Source organism: Fusarium proliferatum, assembly GCF_900067095.1.
Source record: "Fusarium proliferatum ET1 genome assembly, contig: FPRO_scaffold013, whole genome shotgun sequence".
Classification (NCBI taxonomy): domain Eukaryota; kingdom Fungi; phylum Ascomycota; class Sordariomycetes; order Hypocreales; family Nectriaceae; genus Fusarium; species Fusarium proliferatum.
Window position 1 is genome coordinate 15171 of NW_022194802.1, and position 15518 is coordinate 30688.

At 46.2% G+C, this 15518-nt stretch overlaps 5 protein-coding genes across 5 annotated transcripts; 1 reads left to right on the forward strand and 4 right to left on the reverse strand.

Moving 5' to 3' along the window:
- Positions 1–2302: 2302 nt before the first annotated feature.
- FPRO_12604 (uncharacterized protein) lies at positions 2303–3995 on the reverse strand (the record flags this gene model as incomplete). Its single annotated transcript, XM_031223139.1, has 3 exons — positions 2303–2592; positions 2640–3826; positions 3880–3995. 3 exons carry the CDS (start codon positions 3993–3995, stop codon positions 2303–2305), a joined length of 1593 nt encoding a protein of 530 aa, XP_031088527.1.
- A 1691-nt stretch (positions 3996–5686) lies between these two features.
- Positions 5687–7689, reverse strand: FPRO_12605 (uncharacterized protein; the record flags this gene model as incomplete). Its single annotated transcript, XM_031223140.1, has 2 exons — positions 5687–7363; positions 7420–7689. 2 exons carry the CDS (start codon positions 7687–7689, stop codon positions 5687–5689), a joined length of 1947 nt encoding a protein of 648 aa, XP_031088528.1.
- A 472-nt stretch (positions 7690–8161) lies between these two features.
- Positions 8162–10405, reverse strand: FPRO_12606 (uncharacterized protein; the record flags this gene model as incomplete). Its single annotated transcript, XM_031223141.1, has 6 exons — positions 8162–8542; positions 8605–8670; positions 8810–9118; positions 9169–9666; positions 9742–10020; positions 10088–10405. 6 exons carry the CDS (start codon positions 10403–10405, stop codon positions 8162–8164), a joined length of 1851 nt encoding a protein of 616 aa, XP_031088529.1.
- A 728-nt stretch (positions 10406–11133) lies between these two features.
- Positions 11134–11406, forward strand: FPRO_12607 (uncharacterized protein; the record flags this gene model as incomplete). Its single annotated transcript, XM_031223142.1, has 1 exon — positions 11134–11406. One exon carries the CDS (start codon positions 11134–11136, stop codon positions 11404–11406), a length of 273 nt encoding a protein of 90 aa, XP_031088530.1.
- A 1752-nt stretch (positions 11407–13158) lies between these two features.
- Positions 13159–14655, reverse strand: FPRO_12608 (uncharacterized protein; the record flags this gene model as incomplete). Its single annotated transcript, XM_031223143.1, has 1 exon — positions 13159–14655. The coding sequence occupies one exon, from the start codon at positions 14653–14655 to the stop codon at positions 13159–13161; it is 1497 nt and encodes a 498-aa protein (XP_031088531.1).
- Between the last annotated feature and the right edge of the window lie 863 nt (positions 14656–15518).

Consider the following 15518-nt stretch of genomic DNA (forward strand, 5'->3'; position numbering starts at 1 on the left):
TAATATCGCCTTTTTAGCCCTATACGCTTGCATGAATTTATTGATTTGCATGCTTTAAGTGTTGCATCTTGGAAAGAAACATAAGTGATTGTAATCTGTATTTCCATACAGTTCAGTTAATGTTTAGCTCCTTCTGGCAGACATCTAGCCACTCTTCTTCCTTAAAAGTAATAGCACTCCAGTTACATCACCTTTTAACATCTCTTTCTCCTTCTTTATACCCGCATTACTGAAAATCTTCTTAATCCTCCTTCTAATTTAATAAATTATGCTATCCTCTATGCTAATAGCTTTAGGATAAGCTTCTCTCTATCTTATAACCAAACTGGCTATTCCTAAAACTAATTCTATTATATCTAGATTTGTTTAAGGCTAATATTTAAAGAAATTAATCTTAATATGTAATCTTATATACTATTCTTTATATATAAATAAGTCTAGGTTAAATATAAATATAGAAGGATTAAGTACTTAAGTTAAAGCTAGATTATAATATAAATTACAGACTATAAAGTTACTTAATAGTATATAGTCTTAAACTATATTATAAAGATTATTAATAACTACCTGGATTGCTTTATAATTAGACATTAATAGATTAATTTAAATATCTATAGCTATTTAAAGCACTATTATACCACCAGGCTTAAAAGCTTTTACCGCTTATACCTAGAATTATAGCATATTAAACTAATAAGTATAAGTGGCGCCAGTAATTATATCAATAGTGCTATTAACAACTAGGTTAGCAAGAATAGATTTAAGAGCCTTAGCAGATAAGACCTTAAATCTAATATTTCTAGCTGCACTTAAGCTTTTGGCGATTAAGCATGTAGTTCTGATTATTCCCTCTAAGGGGTTAAGTCTATAAGCGGTCTTAAAATAGGAGGCAAGACTGTAAGTAGCTATTTCTGGTCTGCACCTAACATTAATAAGCGTATATAGCTAACTAGAGCCGGACTTATGAAAATTAAAGATAGACTTATACAGCTTGGGGTTATAGTTGCGACGATTTTAAGTATATTATGCGCCTTATAAAGAACTGTACGCTCGGAACGTTGGATCAGATGGCTGAGGAGGAGGAGATGACCGCTCCACTGGGCTCATTTTGATAAGAGGGCAAGTGTGGAGCGTTGATCTCCAAGCTAGATATCGTGAGTTCTTTATGCGTTGTGGAGGTTTATATAACGTAGAGGATATAATTTAAGGTGTTTTTGACGGTATTGAACGACCCAACGTCTGATCCCCTCATTAAATCCAAAGAGTCGGCAAGTTAAATGCCCCGTGCTTACACAGCCTTCGACAGTTAGACATCCAATGGCACATACAAAATACAAAGTCAGCGCCCCTCTCTCAACAAATGTGGATAACTCGCTTTGCTAAAGCCTCGTTGATCTGCAGCGCGTTTCCTTAAAGGATGGATCCTAGGGACCCTCCATCTCCTAATGGGTTGCGATATGAGATAGTCTCGATTTTAAGCAAAGTATCACATGCCTGCCTGAGAGGTTGCTCCGGGTTGACCTATGTTACTAACCGATGAAAATTCGGTGCCTATTTTTTGGTGGAAATCCTGCAAATATGGGGTACCGGGGTTTTCCCTGTCAGCAACCCCTTTGCCCAGTCAATTGACCCCAGGTGCTTGCGGTACGGAACTTGTGGAGGGATGCAAAGCTAAGGGGGGCCGGTCTCCAGGCCCTACCCAAGTAGGGTGGTTCCCCAGGGTTTCTCTCAGAACAATATATCCCACTAGGTCAGGCAAAATAGTCTAATATTCCACACGTCGGTCCTTAGGCATACAAGAGAATAACTATAGTCTTTACATTTAGTTTCGCCATGGGTCGAGGATGCCGAATCTTCGAAATCCATCGGATGCGTTGCCCATGCCTGTTTTATCTTTGAAAGGTTCTGGAGGATCCTTTTCGTCTATAACGTATGAGGCAAGATCTATATTGCCGCAGTGGCTCTAGGTGCTTACGGAGTCTGAATTAAATCAAACAATATGCAAGAAGAGTTTGGGAGTCAACCAATGTTTTACATACAGAATTGAGACTAAAAGATTTATTGAATACCTCTCTTGGAATCCGAACATGTCATGAGCAGCTGTCAATGGCATATACACGGCATTCAGAGACTTGCTAACAACAAAAACATTGGTAAAGGTTGGGAGGTTATCTGTTTGGAGCGAAGTATTCACGGAAGTAAGGTCGACGGGATGGAGAAGATAGCTAAGTGATCGAAAATGCATGCTCCAAAGTTTAAAGTATATAGCACTCAGATAGAGTTATTAGAGTAGGCACTTTGTCTATTTCGCTAACGGTCCATCCGCCTGCATAATAAAATCCACTATGTCAACCGCCCCTCCCTTTCCCCCATTAAGGGGCATTCTTTCAACCTTGGCATATATACTGGGAAGGGCCTCGATCTTTATATCCCAAGTTGCAATCGGATGCTCCATGATATGGCTATATGCTGGAGTGTCGAATGGCTTACCATGTTTCGCTACTCGGTCAGCTAAGTTGCTACCAATGCCCTTATGTGTAACGACATCCGCTTCCCTACATTTGAAAGGAGAAATTCCAATTAAAAGTGGTCCTATAGGAAGAAAAGATCAAGTAGTCCTCTTGAAAGTGACCGCAAACCCCTCGGTCTTGCTCGCTTGAACATGAATGATTCTTCATCACCATTGGCATCTCCCTCGATGCGGAGAATTCTATCGCCGCATCTGTGACGCCATGCCGGCCAACTAGTCGTATTTGGTCTCTCTATCCAGCCGGTCTTGATCGGGGTTACCCAGCGTTTGAAGAGAATGTCACCATTACGGAGTTGGAACGGTCTGAAGGGTAAAAGGTGGCGTTGACGCGTCCATGCTTCGAAACGCACTTGACTAACAAACAAATCCACAAGCACAAGTTCGTCTGTGCGTGAATAGTAGTCATCACCCAAAGAGTATAACGACAGCCCGATAAGCTTGCTGCCCTTGCTCCCGACACGACAGAGCAGAACAGTAAGCTCGAGGTCATGGGGCTGAGCGATAGCTGGGTCGTCCCAGTATGCAACAGAGGGAAACTTCTTATAAATCACAAGGTTTATAAGAACACCTTTATTAACAAGAGCCGGGGGGGTTCGTCGATCATGATAGTGTGTGTACCCATGGTCCACCGGCCATATCTCAGCGGAATCCTTAAAATCTGCTGGAGACTCAGCGAAAAGCCCCAGAAGGGGTTGCCGATGATGGGCTTCTTTCCATGGGATGGGCTTCGTACCCAGTTGTTGTTTTTGATCAATAAGTTCAGCAGGGCAGCCAACAATCTTATCCCATGCAAACAAGGATTGGTCGTGGGTGGCGTTCATAATAGCTTCCTGGAGCCTTTGAAAAGCTTTTCGACCTTCCCCACATATAAGAGGAATATTAACGTCGAACATGCCCAATAAGCAGTAGGCAGCATCTTCTACGCGGGAAGTCTTCCGATCAGAGGCCCAAGACATCCTCCTTGCCACGCTAACACTATCCATATCTCCACCCTTGAGAATGTGCTCATCTATTCTAGTGATAGATGAGAGTAGGCCACAAAGATCGTCTTTGGACCCAATCCTTTTCCAGTCAGTCGAGTAAAACTCGACTTTAGAAAGAGCGATTAACTCTTGTAACGTCCATCCTCGGGTAAACCAGCGAGAGGGGTATAATTGTTCGCTAATGGTTTCTTTGTCTGTACACCAGTGCACGTCTTGCAAGTAAACATAGCAAACTTGAGCGTTCCTGTACCACCGGAACATTGAGTTGATAGCCTCACTTAGTCCAGCGCTACTCTTCTTGTCGATACAGCACCTTTTATGACTGTTTAGTTAATGACTTGGGTCAAGGAGTGTAGATGAGCATACGTATCGACCCACACCCAGTGGAACCCATTGCTGGCAGCTTTTTGGCCGAAACGCTTGATTTTGTGGTAACCTTTCATGCTGTTGATATCCGAAGCTATGATATGCGAGGTCGCCATACTTTCCCATTGCTGCACATTGACCTCATTTTCGTCCCAAGTGTGGGATAGGATGGCATAGGGCGGTACTTCGTCATCGGATACAAATTCCTTCAGCGTCCAGTTGTGAGCATTTTTTTAGAGTTATATATAAACTTAAGTTACTATTATATAATATAGATATCTTAATACCTTTTGGCTTATAGCTTATATTAGCATTTTTATAATATACCTTTATATACTAACCTATATAAAAAGGTATATTCCTGCTTGCCGATTTTCATAGGTAGCACTCAGGAAATGTTTACAAGGCTCAAGGCCAACCTAAAGCGCTGGGGAGTTTCCGATCCAGGCCTGTGCAGGACTCTTGCAATTAAGGTCCATAAGTATCAATTTCAGCATCTTCAGGAGTTCATGGAGGCCAGCGACGGGGACTCCCAAAATCAAGGTGGCGGCAATCAGGAAGGGTCACAGCTTCGCATGGACAACTTGCTGGCGTTTGCCAACTGCTCGCAAGTCACCCCTTCAGACTTTATCGGATAGGCGATGTAACATGGGTGTCATTCTTCTACTGGAATGTCTTTGGAATAGGACTTTCAATCGATATGGGCTTGGGAAGGCAGTGTTCGAGCAAAGCCATTATTTTTGTTTCCTTTCATCACTGTTTGGGCTCTTGAGAAGAAAGAGCCTCTGGAATTTGTAGAGCTGAAGAACATGGGCCCAGATGGGGTTCGTCGATACTGTAAAGCTTGAGAAAGGTTTATTCGTAACCTCATAGTTATGATCTGGCCCCAAGGTGTATTTAGAACGGTGGCGGGTTCTGAGGTGTATCAATCGATGAATAAACGTTTAACCTTACAGTCAAGCTAGCAACAGCACGTCTTGATGTCTGTCACACTTGTAACTGCTAGTGCCTGGGGATCTTTTCATGAACAAGGATTTTGCAAACCATTTTCTGATTTAAATCTGCCGTTGACCTGTCGTATGCTATCCCTTCTTGCCTAGGCCTAGAGACCTTCAAGTAACGCATCGAATACGGATAATACCCCTCCACTTTCGGCCACTATCTTACAGGACTTAAGAGACACAAGCCAGCACTATTGAGATATATCTTTACACTAAGGTCTGCGCTAGAATCGAGAAAGCGGTCTAGTGTACTAAGGAATTTATCCGGCTGGTAGATATAGCCTGGCACACAGAATACAGCCATAAGTACAGAGCAACAAGGGTATCAGCGCCATGTAAGGGGAACAGTTTATAAAATTTACAATCTACTAAATCGCTAAGTACTTCTTCCCTAAGTCTAGTAAAGCTTTAAGGTAAAATGAAAAACTATAGATATATCTAGATAGTTAAGAATGTATTACTTAAGTCTTATGATATATTATTAATATCCTTGCTGTATTATAGAAGTAGATAAATGGTAATAATTAAGGGGATTCTAGCAGTCACCGCCATACTTATTAGTGCTAAAAATAACTTCAGCAGGTAGACAGGACATTAACAAGCGTCTTAGTAATATTTAATATTTTATATTAATAAAATATAAACTATTTATTATAACTTTATATCCTTTAATATAGAAAATTAATTAAAAATAAAACTATTTAATGCTTAGAATTTATTATAGCTATAAAATTTATAAAACCTATTAAGTAGTCTCCTAAAGATACACTTTATAAAGCCAGTCTGTTTGCATCTTCACTTAATCACTAATTAACAATAGGAAACCCAAGCAAACGCATTCCATTCTCAACCACTTGCTGAACGCAACGATATAGTTCAAGGCGTGCTCGAAGAACGCCTGGGTCATCCTCTTCTGGTGAGCTACTCAGTTCATTGTCGCCGGCATCCGCTCCTTCTTCGTTGTTTTGTGTGTCCTCATTATCGGCGTCGAGGTCAAGGGAGTAAGCAAGCTGGGACAGGTAGACCAGGATGGTATGGGGTTCCAACGATTTGAATGCGGCTGTTGTCACTTCTGGGTACCTGGCGAGGATGCCGAAGAGCTCGGCCATTGCATCGTCTTCAAACACCGAAGAGTTAATAGCAGCTGCTTCGACGGTCTCGGTCTGGAGCTCCGAGATAGCCGATATAATCTTCGCATGGAATTGTTGTAGGTTGAACGCCGCCCCTTCCTCTTGGGCCATGTGGTCGACTTGAAGTGCGTAGTTGTGAGACCGCTTCTTGACAGCAATCTCCCGCGAGACAAGGGCACCGATGGCCATAGCATCTGCATGAACTACAGTTCCTTTCTTGTTGGGCTCGTGAGTGGGGTTGGAAATAGGTGGCATTCCCAACGAGCAGTTGCATTCATCTAAAATGTTATCAAGCAACAAGGACCCTTTCATATGTTCCGGAAGGCCCTGAAGCTCCCCGAAGCTGGCATGCTGTATCTTGTCAGCGATGTCAGCACGGTCCATCATCTTCAGTGTAATGGAAAGCTGTTGGAAATGAGACGATTGGCGTGAAGAGACAACATAGATCATCTTGTCGAAATGGTACGTGTTGTATCGGTCGATAGCAGCACCAATGTCGCGCAGTAGGTAGGTTGTCGTTCCGTCGTGGTTGCGGAGAACCTGAGCTCCCAGACCTTTACCAGCTTTCCCGAAGTGCTTGGTAAAGTCTATAACCCACGAACCTTCATCGTTTTGGTCAAGCACGCCTTTAGCCCTCAGTGCGGCCTCCACCTCATTCATCGTCTCCGGGTTGACCTGAGATTCACCCGAGAAATCGTCAAACTCAACGCCCATACGAAGGTAGGAGGCACGAAGATGACTGACACCGAGTTCCCTAAACTGCGACCACAGGTGCAGGGCAGCTTCGGACCGCGACTCCAAGTCCCGGAAGAAAGTGTCCCTTTCGGCGAAGAGCCCTTTTCCTTCAATGTCTGCTGTGCTGCTACCTTGATCCTTGGCCCGCCTGCTCTCTTCCTGCTCGGGTTTGAACAATGCTTTGATCTGGAGGTAGACTTCAAGCATATGCTCAAGCGGCTTGGCCTTCAGGATGTCCTCGGATCCAAAGCGGCCAAAGCCAATGGCCAACAGTGCGATCTCTTTTCCCCAATCTCCAAGGTAGTTGAGCTTCACCACGTCCCAGCCCATAAGCTCGTAGATGTTTGAGATGAACAAGCCAATCAGAGTGCTCCGAAGGTGATTACCGTTGAACTCGCTTCCAACATTGGGAGAGGAAAATTCGACAATTACCTTTTTGCGACCAGGGCTGGGGACGGAAGCGCCATGGTCGAAGCTCTCAGCCCTGCATCGACCATATGCTGACTTGCGGTCTTGGATGTATGGAAGAAGGAGATTTGGGAGCGCTGTTGGGGAGAAGTAGAATGTGATGCGTGGTCCATCGGCAAAGGGCGCCGTGAAGAATGGGGATGGAGGTAACTGGGTCCCCTTGTTAATGAATGTGATTGGCATTGAGGCATATCCTAAGTACACACCTTTCGGCTCACATCAACTGAGCTCAGTGGCGACCCAGGGTCCCTTAGCTTGAGCTTCGGCACGATGAGCTCGAGGTCTCCCATGGATGAGTCAGCGATGGCATCGTACGCCGAAGATGCATCGCAGTTGATAGCCGAGGCAATCAGGCCGGCCAGATGGGACCTGAACACATCCAGCGGCTTGGCGAGTATGTCCGCAGATGGAATTTCGGGCACATCTGACTTCAGCCCAAGCATGGCAAGCTGGGAGCCGAACTCGGCAGTCGTCATGGTGAGGCTGGACATTATTGATGGCGAAGCGTAGTCTAGTACTATTGAGTCTTGACCGGTAACGTTAGCTCGGCGCGCTAACGAATCGGTCTGGCCGCTGTGACGGACAAGTCAGCAGAAGGGAATTGTTGGGCTTCGGGCACTAGTGGGTTTGGGTTGGCAGTTCGGCGTGCGAACAATTCGTTGCTAGTCTGATGCGCGAATCTGTTGGCGTAAGCAAATGCCAGGCGCTGCCGCATCGCACGCGTTGACCGGTAAGGCAATCATGGCGTAGGCAGAACGTGGGATCCAGCGAAGATATATGGATAGTATAAGGTAGTTGGGTACCAACAGGTAGTCATGTGAGTAGACTGCTGCATTGCCTGCGTGCGTCCTCGTAGAAACAAATCAGCCAATCGACGGTCGACAGCAAGCCTCGCATACCCGCCGTTGGTGTAGGGTTGGTTGACTCCACATCCAAAAAGTGCGGGTGTCAGCTCTGAAGATTGCCTAGCTCCACATCCTCTTCGAAGCCCGAGTTGGCGCCCGATGCCCAAGCTACTTCACGTAGAAATCGGCGGCGTGGTTGGGCGAGTTGCCAAATTGATGCCATCATAGCCTGGTTCCAACCCCATCCTCTTCTCAGATGTTGATTTATGAATCTACCATCGTTTTGGTCATCTGCGCGGGTATTAAGGCGCTTCTTGATGGTGGCAGTCCAGCCAGGTATCGGATTCTGGCCTGGTTCAATGCACCAGCATAGGCCGAAAAGCACAGCGGTAATCATGACGAACCGCAAGAAGACAGGCCCGAATGTCAAAATATCTGCTTGGATGATGGAGGCCGAGACGGCGACTGGAGTCATGACCTGCATCTAGATTGGGCCAAGTTAGAGATGCAACATGGTGGGCAATGGACATACGATTCTCGACTTACGAATGTGAGCTTTAGGTACTGTAGGACGTTCCCAGGGCCGCCTTGGACCCCATTAGCAAGCTCCAGCTATAGGATGTTAGCAAGTTGACAACGCGCCGGATTCTTCAGAGAAAGGCGAAATAATTAAAATAAAATAAAAAATAGTTGTTGATAAGGGCACAGGCGATCGACAAGGAGACCTTATTGATAACCGATAAGTACTTACATCTTTGCGAAATCCATCGCATTTTGTCTTTGCCTTGGATAGGCTGTCCAGAAGACGATTCATCTCTATGGTTTGGCCCTGAATCTCATGAAACAACGTCGCCGAAGGACGATTGTACGCGAAGTTTTCCCTCTCAATCTCAAAAGCTTTCCAGCATCTCAGAATACTAGAGAGGCCGTCCGAGAGAAGATCAAGGAGCTGCTCCGTTTGTCTGAGCCACATTCGCTTGCTCTCAGCCGACTCGTAAAGTTTTTGGGCGGAATCCCTCGAAACTGTGGCGCAATTGGGCGTCGTGCGATTTTCATGGAACTATAAAGTTGTTATTAAAGTTCCGAGCCAGAGGTACTTGCACAGCTCACGTAGTCCGACATTTTGTCTTGAACAAAGTCGATGATTTTAAAGAACTCCTCATAGATTTGGGTGAATCGTTTATCCAGGATCATGAGAAAGTATTCCCGCGGATCTGGACATTTCGTCCAGACTTCTTTCTCTCCGATCAGTGCAGGGTCCCATTCGCTGACCTCGGAGTCTTCATGTGTTCTATAGAATTCGACTGTGTCTTCGTGGTCCTCGTCCTTGTCATAAAAGTAGGTGTCGACAAGGGAATATGTGGTCCACACGGATCTATTATAGCCGCATATCATCAGGGAGTAGTGAACCTCGTGGAGTGTGTCGACGCTGGCGGATTCGGACTCGATCTCGATGGGTTTTGAAAGGAATGAGAGGGGGCGGGATTCCCTCCACGGTCTTCCATTGCGCTTCTTGCGGGGGTCGTCCCTCCTTCTGGTCCTAGCTTTTTGTCTCTTCAAGACAAATGACGGCAGGTGGAAGGTGAAAGAAAAAGTTCGGCCTCCAGTCTTTTCTTAAAAGTTAGCAAATATGGGCGAGAACAGGAGCGGGTCATTGAGATAATTGGGAAATGCAATACTGACGCCAACGTTGAATCCAATTGAAGCGGGCGTGCTATGAGCCTTGATGTACCTGAAAAGGAAACCCCCCAGCTCGTCTCGTCCCAGGCCTCCAGTGCTGAGGATGAGAAGACCCATGGATTCTGTCGTCGGGTGGTGAATGTGGCTAGGAAGACTGAGGTTAGCGACGCGCACGGGTTCTGGGGGGGCCGCAGCGCTAGAAGCGCACGCACGTCGAGGTACTGTGAACTTACTACCGTCGTATGGACGCGTCAGGTTCCCCCGGTTGACCAAATCGCTGATCTCGTTAGTCATCAGGCTTGGAGAAAAAGAAAAGATAGAGGAGGTAGATCGCGTTGGAACCTCCTACCTTTAATTGTAACTTCTGGTGGGCTACCGCAGCAGGCATGACGCCGTTGTAGGCGCGACACCGGTGCCCGTCGCCGTCGTGCAACCATAGTTCAGATTGGGAGCTCTCAAAGTCGCCATCCAGTATTTTCTCGAGTGCAGTATCTAGGTCGATAGACTTGAAGCAACCGAGCATATAGCTATTCCTAGGAGAATAACCTGGGATGGCTAAGAAGAGCTGCAAAGGAGTGTCGTCTCCGTTTCCCCGGCGTGCCTGCTCTATCCAAGGAACATTTTCATTCTTCAGACATGGTTCTCGACGATCAAAGTCGAAAGACATGTTCACATGGATGGGTAATTACACGCTCGAGTACTTAGTGAGGGCAGCTACTGACAACAGTTTGAAGGATTAGCGGCGGTCGATGCCTCTGGCTGTCGCTAGTGAGATTTTCAACTTCATTCAGTCGGAATCGGTCATATATGATAGATAATTCGACATCACTTCGACTATCCAAGCTAGTCATGCACCAATCGGCTCTCCGATTCAGTCCATTCTGTCACGTGTACTTCCCTCCCATCAGGCATCATCACATACCCAAACAGCAAATTATACTGAGGGCCTCAAAAACTTGACTCACAGCCAAGGCAAGAAATATAAGTGAGGGATTCGGTCACACTTCCTCACTAGCTTCTGCCTTGGCTGCCTTCTTGTTGACGTGGACGACTGTCGAGCGTTGTTCGATCGGTCGGCGAAAATGAACGAGTTATTATAGACGATGTCAAATAGACGTTCGCCTCACTCTGAAGAAGGCTGCTGCGGCCAGCGTTGAACGCGTGGGATATCACTGAAACATATTTGCCTCGGTGTCAATGGACTTAGTGTCGATACAACAATCGTCCTCGACCGCGCTTGAGAGGGAGTTTGGCGCAATTAGCCCTAGGTATGGTTTCGACTTGACTTTGACCACAGGGCAATAGACACAACGGGGCGTGCCACAGAAGCTGCAAGGGTCCGTTCTCATTGACATTCCCGATTGTCCGCAAGCACACTGACTAACAGTCAACAAGATGTCACCTAACTTGGTCGTCGCATTTGCTACAACAACGTCACTTACGCAGGTCCAGAGCGCGACCTGCTTGCGGCGCGGCGCAACCACTCGCGGGAGTCCCAGCTCTGTGTCAGCGAAACTCCCTCCCAGCAACCATTTTGCGGACCAAAGGGTGGTTCGCCGAGGCTCACCCTCCAAGCCCAAGCCGGCGGACTCCGGATCCACCCCGGGAGTCAGCACTTCGGCTGCTCCGTTCGCTGCCACCTGGCACGGCGGACACCGAAGAAGATGAGCGAGGTGGCAGCGAACGGAGCAGACGAGACTCCTGTTCGAGTCGCTGGGACCGGGCTCGGTGTCCGATGTAATTGTCGCCTTTGGTGTCATTCGAACTTAAAGTAAGAGATAGATATGAAGAGTGAAGCCTAACACGGACAAAACGGCATATGAATTAGAACTGGTTCGTGGTGGCTTTACAAGGGCTTTTGCCCTGATCGGCTGCTTGGATAAGTACAGCCTTTAAGGGTCTCAAATGTTAGCGCGTTACCTGTGGCAAAGTTGCAATACTTACATCTCCTATAGGATATAACCAATAAATGAGTACCTAATAACAGTTCTATATAGATATTCTTCTATTTTACCTGCTCTCTAATATCCAATTGCAACATATAGAAAAATCAAGCTACCAATAAGAGTAAGTAATTCCTTTTAAGTATACCGTTTTCATTTGAGACCCTTGAGGGCTGTAGTAAATTCGCTGCAGGACACGTATTACTGCTCGCTCTCCGGAAGCCGAAAGCGGGAGCCGAGAGCGGGAGCCGAGGCCTGCTGTACGTGCTTGGGCACTGCGTAGAGACTGGGGGTACAAAGCCACGAAGCAGAGGGTCAGATAACCGGGAAATATGGGAACAGCTGGTCAGCGTCATTGGCGTTGGCGAAGTGGGGTGAGTTGTATTACCACTGATTCGATGAGCTTCGCTGTTTGCCGGACCCCGCTAACCGGGCATAATCGTTAAATCAATCAATCAATCAACCCGGGAGTCCCAAGATCCTTTTCGTCTCGTCGTTCCTTAAGGCAAATCCTCTCCTTTCCACGGCCAGTTGCGAGCCGCCAGTTTTTTAGGCTGGGTTAAATTCACTTGTCTCTTTATATATAGAGTCATTATGTAGTATGTTCTTATCTATTAAAATGGAACCGATTAAGCCGCTTCCTACTGATTTAAGCGATAGGGGACTAATACACTAAACTATACTATATAAGAGAGGTAAGGCATATAGACTAAGTAATTTTTAAAATAGTATACAGGCTAAAAAAAATAGTATCAAGTGCCATTAGTAATAGTTATTCTAATTAATGTATATAGATAAAAAGGATGTAGTTTTATAAAGGTAATACAGACTAACGCATAGACGAAAACTGTATAATTTAGTAAAGTATAAGCAGTCCCTAGTACAGGAGGGTTACGCTAGACAATAGTAATATCTACAACCTCTAGCTTATCGATCCCCTCATACAATCGATGGGGGCGATAGATTTCCATTAGTCCCAACCTCTCATATGAACCCTCTGTCGTTCTGGACTTTTGGAGAACTAACCCCCCTCGGCATCGATTTCCCATCTGATAAACAATCAAACATAAGAGTGGGAAATCGCCTGCGGCAGAGACCGGAACGTCTCTGGTGGGCCAAACAAGCTTATTAACATATTTTGCCCCCGTCTTCTCATCTTCCTCCCCGAATAGTTGAGCGTCCGGCCAGAAGACCACAGTCTCGTGGCTGAAGGGACAATTCCCACAGGTTGCAATAACTGGGCCATGGTCTCCCAAAAAGACTTTATAGTGTGGAATCGCGAGGTCGTGTCGTGTTCCATCTAGAGGCAATGTAACAACATTGGAACAGACAGGGTGAGACGACTCCGGGTTGGCTCGAAGTTCGAGTCTGTTCGGTATGCGTATCGTGACATCTATTACACGCCCTCGAAGCTTAAGAGGGCACTCCTGACTAATGACGTACTCCGACACTGGTTTCGGCAACCGATATTGCAGGCTCACAACGTCAACCTCGTACATAAGGCGATGCCGGGTTTGAGATAGAGCAGGGATATAGACGATGTCTGACTGACACGGCTTGGAAGATATGCCGTACGATATCGGCCCCTCACACGAGGCCCAGCTCCAGGATGGAGCCTCGCATTGTCCGTGCTGTATGGCCATGGGGAGGAAGATTTGCCATTTGAATTCCTTGTTGAAACCTGCCTGCCCCAACATCGCCATAGAAGGCCATCCAGTACCTGGTTCTCCCAAATCCCTGCCACACATCGACCACCTGTTTTGGCATGGATTTGAGACGCAATCGCAGACAACGCTGGAAGCCGATCACTCTCGTAGCTGAGGGATAGACGCGTGTAATCCCTAATTATCGTGCTGTACCAGTAGTCCACCAGCTCTTCCTCTGTCCTGGTTCCTTTTGAAAGCATCCGCTTATGGGCAACACGATCAGGAAATTTCCCGTACGCTTCATTTCGACCGCACTCACACCAATGTGCTAAGCGACATTCAAACATTACTTCAGCATGGTGGAAGGTCAAGACTCGTCGAGGGACTAGACGCTCTTGATAACACCATGCGCGCGTTGCAAGTGGCTCTCGCCGATTGTGAACAACATGGTTGACCTCCTTTCTCCAATAAATACCTCTTACCACCTCATGCGGGCGGAATTCCTTCTCACGTTCCTTAATGAAGCCATCAGAATCACTTTGCCCGACTGCAGCAGCAATTGTAACATAAGCATCGTGGTAGATGCGTGCCATACATTTCGATTCTCGCTCCCAGTCTTCGACGTCACCTTGAATAATACACAGGGAATCGATCCAGAGGTATCGGATCCCCAGGGCCCGGGTTATGATGACAGAATCCTGGAACGTCTTGGGCAATTCACTCCACTCGATGCTGTTCAGTCGCTGGGCGATGTTGTCTTTCTTGGTCTGACAACTGTGCTGTTCTTCTAAGTTACCCCAACAGTGACTTAACGCAATATAAGAGCCTGGAGCCTCTTCCGTTTCGCATAGTCTAATTGCGCTTTTTGGGTCGGTTCCAGGACCACCGACATCAAGAATACGACGAGGAAGTAGAGGGGGATGCTCTGGCAAACAGGTGGCCGTGCGATGGTCATTGTTGCAAGTATGGACCCAGGATCTTATAAGGTTGATACAGGCTTCGTCTGTTGCAAAACCTGAGATATGTTGGAGTTGTCGGATTCCAAATTTGCCACCCGCACCTTGAGCGGAATAGAGCTCTATCCCATCGCATCGAACTGGCATATTGCCACCTGCGGAAACCATGAAGCTAACGTCATTGGTCTCTGACGGGGCATCCGGGCCATGTCTGACTGTACACGCCTTGTGAATGACGTTCGCAGTGGGGCATCCTGAGCCAGCGACGCCAATTATATAATCCATAGTTAAGTTAAAGGTTTCATACTTGCTGTTGTGGAATTGCGAGCAGATGGTACATATATTTGTGTCATGGGGCGCATAGTTGGCCATGATTCTGGAGTATCAATTGTACTCAATCTCATTCGCAATCGAATGGTGAAACTTTATTTAGAACCCCAGTGGCCTAGAAGTTCTGGTACAGACAGGAGTGGTACTATTGTGGCATTTCAGTTCTCTAAGGGAGATCAGTGATATTACCAGTCGGCCTAAATAGACTGCAGAGACCGCTGCGTTGATACCCAACGCTATACCATCTCTATCCTACTGTACTAATTACCCACTGTATTAGGTTTTCATACATGTCTTAGCTATCTTCGCCAAGCCGGCCGGTCTGCCTAACAGCGGCTTAACTCTGGCATGTTTGCGGGGTAAAGCGTGTCACCTCACAATTGAGGAAACATACTTAAGCCAATGGTTGCCAATTCGGTTCCCCTCACTTCCATGCTCTTACACCACTAAGTGACTTGTTGAGCCGCTTTTGAGTTGCTCGCCTGCACTTGCCAGCCTGTCACAAGTGTCACCGAACGCCTGATGACCTTATGCTTCCATCGCTACGTGGTCAGTAGCTGCCTGCCATCGAACCATTTATGGTTAGTCTGTGCTGAGGGGCTTTTATAGCTGCAGCCGGTCAAGCAAGCCGTTTTGGGGGTTTTAGTAAGGTTTTCATTAAAACCGAAAACTGTTATACCTATGGATCTAACCTAACGGAAGATCGTTTTTTCTTAGAGAGAATTTCTTTTTACTTTAAGGTTTAATTCTAAGAAAATGGTTATATAATAAGACTGATACTATTAAATACCCCTTTTTTTAAACTTTATAATATATATAGCTTACTAATTTTAAGTGGTTAATTTTTATAGAAATCTAAAGTTAAAGTAAATGATATTCCTTTTTAATGTATTAACCCTATAAAA